This window comes from Vigna unguiculata, chromosome 3, assembly GCF_004118075.2.
Source record: "Vigna unguiculata cultivar IT97K-499-35 chromosome 3, ASM411807v1, whole genome shotgun sequence".
Classification (NCBI taxonomy): Eukaryota; Viridiplantae; Streptophyta; class Magnoliopsida; order Fabales; family Fabaceae; genus Vigna; species Vigna unguiculata.
In genome coordinates this window covers 23,383,444-23,398,461 of record NC_040281.1, presented here as the reverse complement: position 1 = coordinate 23,398,461, position 15,018 = coordinate 23,383,444, and the positions used below count along the sequence as shown (strand labels likewise).

At 31.9% G+C, this 15,018-nt stretch overlaps 1 protein-coding gene across 5 annotated transcripts; it reads left to right on the top strand.

Annotated features, from left to right (window-relative positions):
* Nucleotides 1-5,340: 5,340 nt before the first annotated feature.
* LOC114178105 (transcription factor bHLH153) lies at nt 5,341-9,702 on the top strand. Of its 5 annotated transcripts, none has more exons than XM_028063822.1 (7): nt 5,341-5,477; nt 5,591-5,753; nt 7,671-7,796; nt 8,219-8,284; nt 8,474-8,533; nt 8,712-8,759; nt 9,224-9,702. In XM_028063822.1, the coding sequence occupies exons 2-7, from the start codon at nt 5,712-5,714 to the stop codon at nt 9,377-9,379; spliced, it is 498 nt and encodes a 165-aa protein (XP_027919623.1). In that variant the 5' UTR covers nt 5,341-5,477; nt 5,591-5,711; the 3' UTR covers nt 9,380-9,702. The 5 variants fall into 5 exon arrangements, with proteins under 5 accessions (XP_027919623.1, XP_027919621.1, XP_027919619.1 ...); XM_028063820.1 differs by having other exon boundaries at nt 8,474-8,539; XM_028063818.1 differs by having other exon boundaries at nt 8,474-8,578.
* The last annotated feature ends 5,316 nt before the right edge of the window (nt 9,703-15,018 follow it).

Here is a 15,018-nt window from a genome sequence, read left to right as displayed (position 1 = left end):
TTTGTTGAGAACATTACATGCAAAATGCAGCTAAATCACTTTCTTTCCACATTATTGTTCTTGCTAATTCTTCCATTTTATGCTTTTGTTGTACTTGGCGTCAATAATTTTAAAGACATGTTTGGTTTTACAACAACTCGATGTACATGGAAAAGGACAATTTTATCGCTAATACTCCTCATGCATTTTTAATAACATAAAAAATGAGCATACAAACTCATAGGTTAAGTATACTTCTACTAATCGTTTTTGAGAAATCTGGATTCATTTTATTTGAAGGTAGACATTCTTACAAATTATCATTCATATATATATATATATATATATATATATATATATATATATATATATATATATATATATATATATATATATATATATATATATATTTTACATCATGTTAAAATTTGGAATTATATCTTGTTTTAATTTATTGCTATTGTGTCTTGAGTCCGACACTTCATTTAATATGTATCTAGCGTTTTTAATAAGTTTTGTTTAATATTTGTGAGTTAAATACTGTTATTTTTTTAAAAGAGAAATAAATTGAAAAAATAAAATAAAATTGAAAGTTGAATCCCAGTTATAACGTAAATAAATTATATTACCTTCCCTTAACTATCATAATAAATTATACAATATTATTTTTTTTATGTTTAAGTATATGTTTAAGAAGTAAGTGTAAAGAAAAGAAAAGAAAAAAAACTTAAATTTTGATTTGCATAAAAATAAAAAGGTTTTTTATTTTAGACATCAGATTTCACCGTTTTATTTTCTTCTAATAAAATATAAAAAACATTCTTATTAATATCTTTTCATTATTCTTTTCCACATTCTGACAATAATTATTAATAAGAAACGCGTGTTGGAATTGTTGAGCATTTCTAGAATTTCACACAAACCAAAAAGTAAAATAAAGATAGAAGCATTTAAGTCATTGAGGGCACTTTTTGACAGTAAAAATGAAATAGAGATAGAAAATGAAGAATAAGAGTACACAGTAATATTATTTTATTCTTTCATTTATTTATTGTTATTGTGATAGATACTAAGTATAAATTTCTACAATGAATCATCTCTGTGTAGATGTAATTAAATTTTAAACCATTTAATTAATTTATATTAATGAAGATGATTGATTTCAAAATTTCAGTAAACTCTGATTAAGAATAATTTTATGACGAATAAAGTTATAAATCTGTTTTATTATTTTCAAACTTCTGGCCTTGGAAGCCAAAAAGTGTATCTATCTTTCAAAAAGACTTATCTTTTAACTCATTGATTTTGATTTGAATAAAAAGTGGGATAGTTGGTTAAACTAAACCCACTGGTAACAATAATGATAAATTAAGAAACAGGGACAAAATTAAAAGGAGACAATTATTTTATTTGTTTTATTTGAAGTTGTTTTTAAAATAGAAAAGGAAGAAGAAAGCGTGTGGGTCCCACTTGAAAGAGGGTCCACAAAGGGTGACGAAAATGGTTTGATGGTGGACTTTTGGGACGCACGGTCGTAGAAACAAGAGGCGTTGGGTGGACCCCATGGTCCTAGATAACATCACACAACATTCGAGAACGCCTTGCATGCGAATGATTTAGGGGATGACACGTGGATAAGGGTGTGTTTGTAGGCCACGTAGAGCATGGCGCGTGATGGTTGTAGGGTCACGGATTAGGTTTATTCTAGAGAAAATAAAAAAGGGTGGGACCAGGTGTCGGAAAGAGTGTACCCAATGCTGAAAAACTGCTCTTCCATCACACTCCATTGATTTCCCGCCAAAACAAACTATGCTTTTTAATTTCCTCTTACATCCTCGTGCTTGTTCGTTCACTTATTAACACAGAATGATCAATATAAAATATATTTTTAACTCTTCTATGGTTAATTAAAAATGATAACTGAACTTCATTAAATTAAAATTCTTTTAAAAAACTGGTTCTTACAAAATGACGACCAAGATCGTCTATGGAAAAGTGATTATTCTCTTTTAAACTAAGTAATTAATATAAAATTGATTTACAATGTATTATTATATGTTTTATTAGAAAACTTCAGAAATGTTGATGTTAGTTATTAGAATTAATTCGATATGGTGTTGTCAGTGCATAATGGCTTCCTTAATTACATTAATACTTGAAGATAAGATAAGATTCTTCACATAAGATGGATGATTGGACACGTTTTCGGTATTTTCATGGCTGATCAAACACAGCTTATATAACCTATTCAATTCTTAGATTAATTACTTTTTTTATTTTTTATTTTTATAGTAAAATGACTATAAAGTATTTTAAGTTCATTAAAACAATATAATTAAATATATATTTAGTCTCTAAATTTGAACATAAAATTGTAATTAATCTTTGTTTTAACTTATATATTTTGATATTAAACTTAAAAATGATAGATATAATCATTTAAATATAATTTCTTTTTTTTGGTTTGTTAAACAATGTTCCCGGCTTACTTTATGCTGGAATGTACGAAAAGTGTGTAAATAATTCACATATAATCCTAAAATATATTTAACACGTTAAAATAATTATATCCATTTATTTTTAATGTTTAAAACCAAAATGTATTAAATTTGAGACATGAATGAAAATCAATTTCGCATTCAAGTTTAAGAACTAAAAATATATTTAACCTAAATAACAGTGATATAATTAATTAGTGCAACATCTTATGCATGATTTTACCTTCAAAAGATATCTAAGAAGGTTAAAAGAGAAAAATATATTTAAATTATCTTTAGATCTTTGACCGGAAGATTTTTTCATTATCTCTAACAATTAGACATCACTTAAGTGTCGATGTCTAATATAATTTAAATGTCTTTCTCTTTCGACTCTCCCACACAAAATAATAAAGAAATTTCATACATACCTCACATATAATAATAAATAATAATATTATCTGAACATACTTGAAATAAAAATATTAAAATTTAAAACAAATCATACCTCAAATATAATGATTTACCGTTATGTCAGTAATGAACTTAAATTCCAAATACAAAGATTAAATAATTTAATTAATTATCATGATGGGCAACATTACTTTATGGTGAGAGGCAGATGCATAAAATAACATGAAACATAAAAAAAATATTAATTGAATTTAGGATCATCCTTACTTTGAATTAGAGGTGGATTTTACATGTGGAATGGGTGGTAATACTCCTACGAGGAAGCAACAATAGTACCTTGTGTTGAGGGTCTCCCTAACAACACACATCTATACATATCATCAACAAGATATATATGGGAATTCAAATACCTACTAACCCATCAATTCTTATTTACTTTATCATGAAACAAACAAAATTAGGTTAGGAGTTGACTTTCTATATTTAAATAAAAATGTATGCATTTAAATTAAATATTACTTCCAACTGTGTTTCCATAGATATAATTTTTTTTTAAATAAAACAATTTATATGTTAAATTAATTTATATACAAACAACAAATATTTGTTCTCTTAAATCTATTTTTTAACCCATTTTTGTTAGTCTTGTAAAAGAAAAGTTAGTACATGTGTGAAACTTTACTCAAAGCTTATCCATAATTGAATTTCAAGATTTAAAATCGGTCTAAACTATATTTTAAATTGATATAAGATTGTATCAAGTAAAAATATAGACACAAGCTAAAAAAATCTATAATTATTGATTAAATTAATTTTTAAAGTATGATAGTTTGAAAATAATAAAATTATAATCTTAACTTGAGTGAGAAATATGAAAGATCTATAAGTTCAATTATCTTCATTCTTCAAGAGGACAGACATGTTCTTAAGTACAGTGTGTTCTTCTTTTACACGACATTGGTTGGTAGTGTGCGCTTTTGAGACATTAATGTAATTACAAAAATTAACCCTCTTTAGCACAAATAAACTTTTAAGCTTTGATAAATAAGATATTTTTGAGAGATTTTGTTTTAGGTATAGTCTTCACTTTCTAATCGTAATTGAATATATGCTTGAAAATATGTATGTAAATGGTAAAATATTTGTTTAGGTCATGCAAATAATAATTTAAATAATTTTTAAAATATTATATTTTGTAAATAATATATAATGCTATCTGAAGTTAAATTAATTCAGTGCATGTAATCTAAACTTGACATAAAAACGCACATACAAGATCTCAATTTAAAGAATATTCCGTCCTTCATGATAAAACTTCAAGAGTTACCTATGGAAGTATTGCTTGTAGGTACAATGTTCTTAATATTTTTACTCAAATTTGAATATTAGAATATTTCACAATGTTAACTTTAACAAGTTTAATAATATTTCCTCCAATGCTCAAATTAGAATCTCTGTAATTTTTTATAATATTCAATCTATAATTTCTTTCTTATTAATTAATTTTTTACTAAAACAGTTTTTATTACAAACTGTATTAACTTTGTAAAAAAGATAACAGTATTTATTTATAAAAGAGAAAATTTTAAAAAGTATAAATTTATTATTATCAATTTTTAAATTTTTATAGTTTATTAAAAGGGCCTTATATAAACTTAGGAGTATTTTTCCTATCGTTGAAAAAAGCAAAAAGAAAAAAAACAATAGAAACCTAGCCTTTTATTTTAATGTTATTATAAATGAACACAGGTGGTTATGTCACAAATATTTGTCTTCTGGGAAAAGGTAGGGATTCCTGATGTAGACCAATTGAATTTAATTTCCAAATAAATAATTTATTAAATAATATATTTGTTCATTATTATTTATTTTATTTAATCTTTTAATTATTAAAATTATAATCATATAATATCTAATTAAGAATAAAATGAAAATCTATATTTACATATAATATAATTTATAATTTTTCAAAATGAAAATCATAAAATCAATGATGCAAATTTCAATACAAAAATTTATATTATTATATTTTAGAAAAATCTTCAAAGGATAAGGATAACAGTTACATTTTCAAAATTAAAAGAATTACCTTTTATTAGTAGAAAAATAAAATTAAACATATTAGAAAAAGAAGTAATTAAGCAAAACACCTTTTTTATTTTCATCTCTAAGACATAATTTGTTTTTTGAAATAAACGAGACAGGTTGGTTTGAAAATATGTAGTGTGACTTTTGTATTCTTAAAATAAAAGAAAAACATTGTAACCAATTAAAACACATTTGTCATATCTATTAAGCACAGTCTATTGTATTTATTATATGTGGAAAGATTAAAGAGATAAAGAAAAAAGAAAATTATAAAACCAAAACTTGTCTCGGTTGGATATTAGCTGTCAAGTATATTTATGACAATATACATTTAAAAATCTTACGTAAGGAATTATTGTATTATATTGATTTATAGCTTTATAAAATCACATTTTGACATTAACTTGTTCCTCCTTCTTCTTCTCTCCTTCTTTCTCCACACCTCTGTTTTTCTTTTTTCTCAGCTCCACTTTCTCTTCCTCCACTCTGAGGTTCCACTAGTTATTCTGTATAGGACCAGTACGTCACTTCATTTATTGTCCCACATATGTCTCTGCTCATACACTGCATGCTACTTTTTTCAAGTTTTTGAATTTTCTTACCATAGTATTGTAATGAAATTCTAATCACAGGCACTGCTTAAAGTTTCAAGCTTTGCAACTTTTGGAAGATACCCACCTAACCATTTTCACTGGCCTAAGGAGGGGTTTTTGGTTTCAACTATTTCTGCTTTTACCTTCAAAAGGGTCATAGATGATAGCCAGCTCTTTCTGCAATGCTGATTCTATGTTTTCAGTAAGTTCTTAACCTAAATTTAGTACCATTTTTCCTTTTCGTCTTTCAGGTGCTATCTTGTGTTCTCACTTTTCATGGAGGATATTAGTGAATGGGGTTTTTCCGTGGAAAACTTCTAGAATTTGTGATCAAAATTGTTGTGTTTCATCTAACTCTCTATTCCTCGTCAATCCTTGCACTCCAATTCCAAGAGAATTATGATCAGAATTGTTCTTGTTGAAAGTACATATGTAATAAATGAGTGGTTGAGCCTATACTTTATTTGTATTTTTGATTTACAAAACCCCAAGTCCAAAACCAACCCTGTGATTCTCTCTCTGGATTAACCATTGTCTTTTTCCGTAAATTAATTAATCAGTCCTCTGTCCTTATGCATGTTGTCAATTAAGATATCCTTTAACATTAAACAAAGGTGGTTGGGAAGATTTTGTACGCAAGTTAGATTCGTTCATGCAAGGTGTATGTATGTGTGAATGCGTGTATGTGTGTGTGCATACAATTTCTTTTTCAAAAATCAAATGGTGGGGCCCCCACATTTGAGGTTCTGGACACATCACAAAGATAGAAATTTTTTATCGATTACAATTATATTACCATAAACAAAAGAAAATCAATAATTAAACAATAATTTTGGCATGGTATGTAAGCTCACAATGTTGACTAGACTATTCTGGGATTAAGATATTTGAACCATTAATAAAGTTGTAAACCAAATCATTGAATATGGTGATCGATGTTTGTGACAGTGATGACCTTTGGAAGGTTTGTATGGTGGCTTATGTGGTATGAATATGCATGGATGGTTCATTTTCTGTTGGCAATTCTTTCCTTGTAGTGTAGCATCATGGCTATGCCTATGGGGCCACGTTTTGAATTTCGGTTGTGGTGTAGCTGTTACCAGTTTGTATTCTGCGCTTATCTCATATATTTAATAAATGGTCCTGTTTTACAGTGTCAGCGTTATTCTGACTGAACAGTGCATGTTGGTATGAGTTCATGATGTATTATTAATGTAAAAAATCAATCTTGTTACTAGCAGTATTATTTTTTGCAAGCAAAGTTTGGGAATGCATATTTATGGATTGAAATCAGTTCTTCTCATTTATTGTCTCTCTAATTAAAACGAGACACTTCACTGCATAAAGTTTTTTCATTTTTTCTTTTCAAGAGTACGCATGGCAGGAATCTAGAGCAGAAGCAAACACTGCCATATGGGAGAAAATTTCCTCTTCATTGGAGAAGTGTTTGAAATTTGATAAGCTTTCATCAAATGAAGGCATTAGTTTGAGTTTGGTCCTTGTTTCCTGTCATAGTTTTATTTTTTATACTTTTCTAACTTCTTTCATGGAGTGACAAGGTTTTAAATTGTGATTGTGTTCTTTGACAAAAAATTGTTGTGGTGTTTGACGTTGTGAAAAAAATGCAACTGGGGCAGCCTGAGTTGCGGTTGTGATCTGATTGCAGTGAAAACCTTATGTTGAAGCTGAAATTACAGTTCAGAGAGGGTGAAGATGGCAGATTTATTCAAAGAACTGGGTTTGCTCACTCAATAGATTTCCCCAACTTTTTTTTTATCTCCTGTAAATGGATGACAATCATACCGAACTAGAGGCCAAAAGACTGTAACTATGGAACCAGTGGGACCAACCCACATTGACTCCAATTTGCATTCAGTACTTCCTCAATTTGTGGCTTTTGGCTTCCCCAAAGTTCTGTTGAACATGTTTCAAGAATAAAAGTAACTGAAACATATATGGTAGTAATTACTGTGTGTGTTGAATATGAACTATGGTTGTGTCTCTGACAACTGTGATACTCTAGTGAGAGGAAGTGTTGATGATTTGATAGTTTCTTTTATAGTCTGTATTCCTCTTTTCATTTTGTTCATCCTTCTTATTTCATTGTTGATGCCACCAGAGAGAAGAGGGGATAGATGTTAGAAAGATGATGGAGCATAAAAGGAGTCCCTGCTCTGTTGACCAAAGCAGTTATACTTCTATTGCATCTAAAAGGCAAAAGGCTGATTTATCTATCAGCACTAAGGTTTCTTTTTTTCTCCTTCTATTGTTGTTGGTTGTTGAATAACACTTCTATTTCCTTTTCCTTTTTCTTTTTAGCATCTACTCATACATTTTTATAGATTTCCAAGCTTTACTATTTGAAAATTTTCATCTAGAACCATCCAATGGTGCCTCTTCTGATCTTCTCTATATAAACTCTCTTGTTCGTAGCTTGTAATCTATGAATTGCCACATATTACATTTGTGTTTCTTATCATGCATTGCATAATTTCAAACCTTGAATAGTACTGTCTGTCTTATTTTAACCTGCATAATTTGAACCTGTTGCATGAAACTCTCCTTGATACTCAATTTGGATAGGTGATTTTCTTCTTCATTGAAGGTTTACTTTGCTCTTCATTTCTTTGATTTTTCATGTAACAATTCCAATTTTTCTGTGGATAGGAGAGGAAGGAGAAGATTGGGGAACGAATTGTTGCTCTTCAGCAGCTTGTTTCACCATATGGAAAGGTATACAACAACTATAGTTCCTGACACTAACAACCATATAAATTTGATGCTCGTTATGCTCACTCTTGAATGAAATAAAACTAAGAACTGCTTATTTGAGTTATATGACAGGTTACCTGTTATGTTTTTGGATTGAATGAATTTTTCTTTAGTTTCTGAGTCTTAGAGATTCTCTACTTCTCACTGCAGACAGATACATCTTCTGTTCTAAAGGAGGCAATGGAATACATAGGATTCCTTCATAAACAAGTTAAGGTTTGGCCATTCTTGCTACATTATGCTGAAATTATCACAGTTAGTTTTCTTGTACTTGGTTTCATATATCGCAACCATACATACTTGAATCTGAGTAGACATTACCTATTCTAAATCATGTTTAACAAGACCTTGATCTTATGCAATTTTTTTTCTCTTCCTTCTTTGACAGCTGCTCAGTGCTCCATACCTTGAAACTTCAGCAGCAGCCAAGATGCAGGTAAGCACAACATGAACACTCTCACCATGGACTAGCAAAAGGATGAGGTCAAACATTTTCTTGTGGGGGCCTTCAGCATCAAATTCATGGAAAACATTTATTATACCCACAAGAACCCTTGTCTCTGCCATTCTTATTGTTGATTCATATGCTATGTTATAAAGTTGCTTCATCTCCCCCTGTTAAAAACAACAGTACATATTTCACTTTTTGGATGTAAATACAAGCATTGATGTGTTTATTTGAGAGCAACCCAAGAGTTAAAAGTGTAATATTTCATTGAAAACTAACAAAATCAAACAGCTAAAAAAGAACTGCAGAGTAAAATTACAATCATTTTGGAACAAGAGAGTAGTATGTAGCATGATTTTCTTGCAAATCATGAATGAAACCTTGACTAATGAATGCAGATGAATTGGGTAGTGTTACTCTTGGTGGTTACAATTGAATTTTTGCAATTTCAGGGTATGGAGTCATGCAGCCTGAGGAGTAGAGGGTTATGCCTTGTTCCTGTGTCATTTACAATTGGAGTTGCTGAGAGCAATGGTGCAGATATCTGGGCTCCCATCAAAACTACTACTTCACCCAAATTGGAGAATGATGTCTCTCAATTTCATTGACAAAATTTCTCACTTTTATTGCAGCCTAAAGGTTGCTATGCTAAGTTGCTAAAGCAGTGTAGTGGCATGAAAATCTGTCATCATACATCTAGATGGAATCATAATAACTAAAATAGTTAAACCATTAAAAGAACTCTCTAGTCATCAAGAAGCTTTCCACACCTTTAAGATTTTAAGTGGGTGATGGGGCTAAGCTTCCAATTAGCCAAATGTGTTCTTAATTTCTTATGCTGATTATTAAGTGTATATTTCAAAATTTCTAGTTCTATAATGATTCCATGTACTGATTAGCTTAATGAAAGTCGTTTCTTGATTTGATGAAAGTAGCAGTGTCAATGTTTCACTGTCCTGATTTAGACTTTTTTTTTTCATATTCCATTTCTTCTTTTTGACCTGCATTTACCAATGCTGTTTAGTGTGCATACCAAAACAAAATAGTTAGCTGTCTTGAATATTTCGCAAGAATAACGTTGGAACGTCAAATTAATTGAATTTAGAGATGGTACCTAGTACTGTTAAATTTTGTTAATTTAGCCATAGAATCTAATAGTGAGAAAGTTTAAAATGTTAACAAATAGTGAAAAACTTTATTATATTTAAAATATATTATACTCAGACAAAATGGCATATTAAGTATGGTTGAGAATTTAAGTTTTAAATTGAGTATAAGCTACAATCTTGAACAAAGTTTTGTAAACTTAATTTATTCTTTTAAAGTTTTATACAGAAAGAAGTGCTAATTTTTTATATGATTTCTATTCATGTTTTAACTGGTGTTGTATTTTTTTAGTAAATATTTGAATGATCCATCAGATATCAAATAATCTTCAAATTGTGAATTTTTTTTAGAATCAATGCTACTTTAAACATAAACTTTGATGAAAGTGAGATTTATTAAATTTGATACTTCTTCAAATTAACATAAAGCTGATTTTGAAGAAAAAAAGTGCGATTATGATTAGAAGTTGAATTATGTTACATAATAGAAGTGTCCTTCTAACTGTCGTGTACCGACAGTTCGACCATTTGTGCTTGATTGATGGGCATTTTTAGTAAATTAATAAGGTTTTTTGTGCACTTTTATGTTTATTTTTGTTCCCTCTCTTGTTGAAAAGTATACAAATTGGGACAAAGTCGTTTTCGAAAGTAAAATAAAAGAAATGAGATTGAAATTGATGTTCACTTTTGTTGAAGTCAAGTGGCCTATAGTCTCACCCATGAGGTCTTGGTTTGGTGTATACATTTGAAAGTAAGCATTGCCTATTGAAATTTCAATATTTAAAAAAAAAAAATCTTAAAAGAGATTTCACGATCCTGGCATTGCAAGCTTCTCCATTTTACAGGAGGAATTTTTTTTTTCTCTCTTTAAAATTCTTATAATTTTAAATATTTAACAAGTAAATATTATACATCTAACCATAAAAAATCATTTCTAATTATAAAATTGGCGTGTTTCCTTGAAGAAAAATCAAGTTATATCAATTATTTGCACTGTTTCCAGAATATCTTACAAAAACAAAAACATATATATTAAAGTAGAGGATCATGAAAAATTGTTGAATTTGAAATATTCAATCACATCGAAGAAGAATCGATGTGTCCTGTAATATAGTTTTGTTGAAGATTGAGATGATGAGTTAATCTTATTTAGGGATGACAAAATGGGCTAGGTCCGCCAGCCCGTCCAAAAAAGAGCGGGCTGGGTTGAAATTTTCAACCCGTCAACTCGTTGTAACCTGATCCGTCTGACCCGCCTAACCCGCTGGTTTAGCGGGTCAAAATGAGCTAGTCCGCCAGTCCGTTTTTTTTTAAATTTTTCATGTTTAAAATTAAAAATAATTAAAAATAATACTTTTTTATATTATATAAATAAAATTATATATATAAAATAAATTTATTACAAAATTTTAATAAAAAGTTAAAAAAAGAAAAAAAAAGAAAAAAAAAGAGATATGGGCCAACCCACGGGCCAGCCTACCCGAAGACGGGACGGGTTACAGTTTTCGGCCCGTTTATTGATGGCGGGTCATCCCGGCCCGACCCATTTTGCCACCCCTAATCTTATTGCTTGATTAGTGTTTCAGTTGTAAATGTAATCTTGTGTTTAAATGTTGACTTAAATATGTTTTTATCCCTTAATTTTGTATGAAAATAGAAATTAGTTCATTTTTTAAATTTTAATCTAATTCACTTCCTTAACTTTAGAAATTAGACGAATAACACACATACAACGATTCTCTAAGTCTTATGATGTGTGAGTTGTGAGAAATACTCTATAAATCATTCACTTATGAAGTTATTTTCGTGTGAGCTTAAATTCTACTCTTTTATGAAAATATTTTTCTTAATCTCAAAGCAATATTAAGGTTAGTTAGGAGTGATTTGTGTACTCGGGAAGTAGAAGTTGTTTGTGTACTTGTAACCAATAATAGTTGTTGACACCAAATGATACATAATAATCCTTTAGATGAAAAGTCTAAGTAGTTTTGATGGTAACAAAACACTACATTAATGAGTAAAATGTTTTACTCTAAGATATTACATATTCTTGAAATGGCTAACATGTGCTCATATAGAAAGAAAAAATCTTATTAAGTCTACTAATCAGGCATTACGAGCTATTATAAAATAAGCATTTTATATTAAAAAAAAATTGAACGTTAATAAAGCCATGAATTACGTTGTTGCAATTTCAATTTTTGATGCAAGGATATTTGCTTCCATTTGGTTTTAATTTTAATGCAAGGCTCCGTTTCATATATTATCCAAGCACATTGCAAGAAAATCTTTTGAGCATTGTTGAGCATTACAATCCTCCATGTGGACCATGGGATTTTAGCCCCTCATCATCCCTCATTCACACCTATAAATCAGGGGTCTAGTGCTCTTCTAAAGCAAAAAACTTTTCAATTCTCTTGGCTCTCTTCTCTCTCTTATTTCTCGTTCTTCTTCTTTTATCTTCTGGGTTATATTATTACTCTTTAAAGAGTATTTTCTTGCTAGTCTTTGAGATCCTCAGAAAATTTGAAAAGTTCCTATTGTATATTGGGGGGCTGGTGCAACACACCGCGATAAGTCCTTAAGGACAGTGAATATACATGCCTCAGGAAGTGTTCTTTTGTTTGTGATTTATCAGTTATTTACAACAATCTTAAGGACTTATGAATGACAACAACAACTCTACTCTAGAGAATCTAAGCATTTCTAGAACTCAAACTGTCTTTGCGAAACCATTTTCAAATGTATCAAAACTTGAGGTCTTCTCTAGACAACTTTCAACGTTGGCAAGAACGTATGTCTACTCTTTTAAACATGTATGGTGTTGTTACTGCTCTCACATCCTCAAAACCTGACTCCAATACCCCTAAAAAATAAATTGAAGAATGGACTCATGCAAACAAGGTTTGCTAACACACTTTACTTAGTTCCTTGTCTAATGAGTTGTTCATATTTATTGCTCATATAAGGAAGCGAAAGAAATTTGGGATTCTTGTATTCTCAAATATATTGCTAAAGACATCGTTCAACAAACCCCTACCGCTAGGAGATGATTTAAGATAAAGACATCAAGATTCAAATCAACGAATATCACAAGCTACTTGAAGATATCAAAGTAGAGAACATACTTTTTCATGATGAGTTTGTTTCAGAACTTCTAATCGAGAAATTGTCGTCATCCTATACTGACTATAAGCAATAGCTAAAACATAGACATAAACATATGACACTTTAAGAACTCATTAATTCTCAAAATTCTTGTCCAAAGGGATCTAACCTCACCTTTACCTTTACCTTGTGTTTGGATGGAGCATTTCAACAATGCTTAGAAATTGAAATACTTTGCCTTTGAATTGCTTGAAATTAAATTCCATTCATTTTCTAAATAACTTGTTTGGATAAGGGAATTAAAATACCTTATATTTCAATTTCTTGTTGGAAAAAAAATGAATTTATTGTGAGATAAAATTTAATTTTATCAGTATTTATTTTAGGCTTAATTATGTTTTGAGTTCATGATAAATTTGGAAACCCGACGATCAAGAAGGGCCCGACAACATGAACGGGCCTGATCACCCGAACGGGCCCAACGACCCGAACGGGCCTTCCAAACCGTCGGGTCCGTCCAGGTCGTCGGGCCTGTCCGGATAGTTTGCCCCATCTGAGTCGTTGGGCCATTCCGGGTCTTCAGGCCCGTTCGGGTTGTCGGACCCGTCTAGGTCGTCGGGCCTGTCCGGATAGTTTGACCCGTTCGAGTCGTCGGGGCCATCCGTGTCGTCGGAACCGTCTGTGTTGTAGGGCCCGTTTAGATTGTCGGGCTTGACAGTTTGGAAGGGCCCATTCGGGTCGTCAGGCCCGTCCAGGTTGTCAAACCCGTCCGGATTGTTAGGCCCGACAATTTGGAAGAGCTAGTTCGGGTCGTCGGGCCCATCCGGGTCATCATGCCCGTTTGGTTCGTCGGGCCAGTCTGTGTCGTCGGGTTGGTACGGGTCGTCAGGCCCATCCAGGTTGTCAGCCTCGTCCGGATCGTCGGACCCGTATGGATTGTTGGGCCCGTCGGATCATTGGTGTTGTCTGGATAGTTTGCCTCGTCCGAGTCGTCGGGCCATTCCTAGTCTTCGTACCCGTTTGGGTCGTCGGACCCGTCCTAGTTGTCGGATTGTCTATGTCGTCGGATCCGTCCGGGTCGTCGGGCCTGTCTGGATCGTCGAGCCCATTTGGGTCGTCGCACTTGTCTGGATCGTCCAGTCCGTCTAGGTCGTCGGACCCGTCTGGATCATCAATCCCATTCGGGTCGTCAGACCTGTCTGGATTGTCGGTCCTATTTGTGTCATCGGGCCTGCCCTACCAATTTGTGCCATTGGGTTGGCCCGACCTAGCTAGGTCTTTGGGTCGATCAGGGATGCCTAAGTCATTTTGGTCGGGCATGCCTAAGTTGTTCGGGGTCATCGAGTCTGCCCGCACAACTAGGTCGTCCGGCTTACTTGACCCGTGTGGATTGTCAAGTACTCCCGACCTGGTTGGGTCATCAGGCCCGCTTGGCCGTCTTGGTCGTCGAGCCCACCTGACCCGTCTTGGTCGTCAAACCCGCCCGATCCGTCTTGGTTGTCGAACCCGCCCGATCCGTCTTGGTCGTCGAGCCCGCCCGTCCTGTCTGGATCGTCATACCCGTTTCACAACTCTACTAGTGAGTCTAGAATGTGAGGTTGAGTGAGAAAAATTTCAAATTCCACCCATTTTGATGGTATTTGAATTTCTACTAATTTAGCTAATTGAAATCCTTCAAAAAAATGCTTGCATTTGAAATTCTTTTTAATTTCTGTATCCAAACAAAGCATTTCATTACAAAGAAATATAAATTCTTCAAAAAATTGAATTATTTCATTAAAATACTCTATCCAAACACACTCTGAAGAAAAAGAGGAATTGCTTCATATATGGGAAGCCAGGCCTTTATGCACCTTAGTGCATGCGTAGAGCAAGAAACAACAATCCTCCTAGGGCAAATATAGCCCAAGGGGATATTATAGTTGTGGTAGTTTCATAAGTAAATCTAATGACCAATGTGAGCAAGTGGGTAGTAGACTTTAGTGTTACTAGGCACATATGTGCAAACATAAGTGCTTTTACTTCTTACACTA

Excerpts from the sequence above, each read along its gene's own strand:
- LOC114178105 (XM_028063818.1), top strand. The coding sequence starts at position 5,712 with ATGATAGCCAGCTCTTTCTGCAATGCTGATTCTATGTTTTCA. Across the intron at positions 5,754-7,670 it reads ATGCTGATTCTATGTTTTCA|AGAGAAGAGGGGATAGATGT; the intron begins GTAAGTTCTTAA and ends TGATGCCACCAG. Across the intron at positions 7,797-8,218 it reads ATTTATCTATCAGCACTAAG|GAGAGGAAGGAGAAGATTGG; the intron begins GTTTCTTTTTTT and ends TTCTGTGGATAG.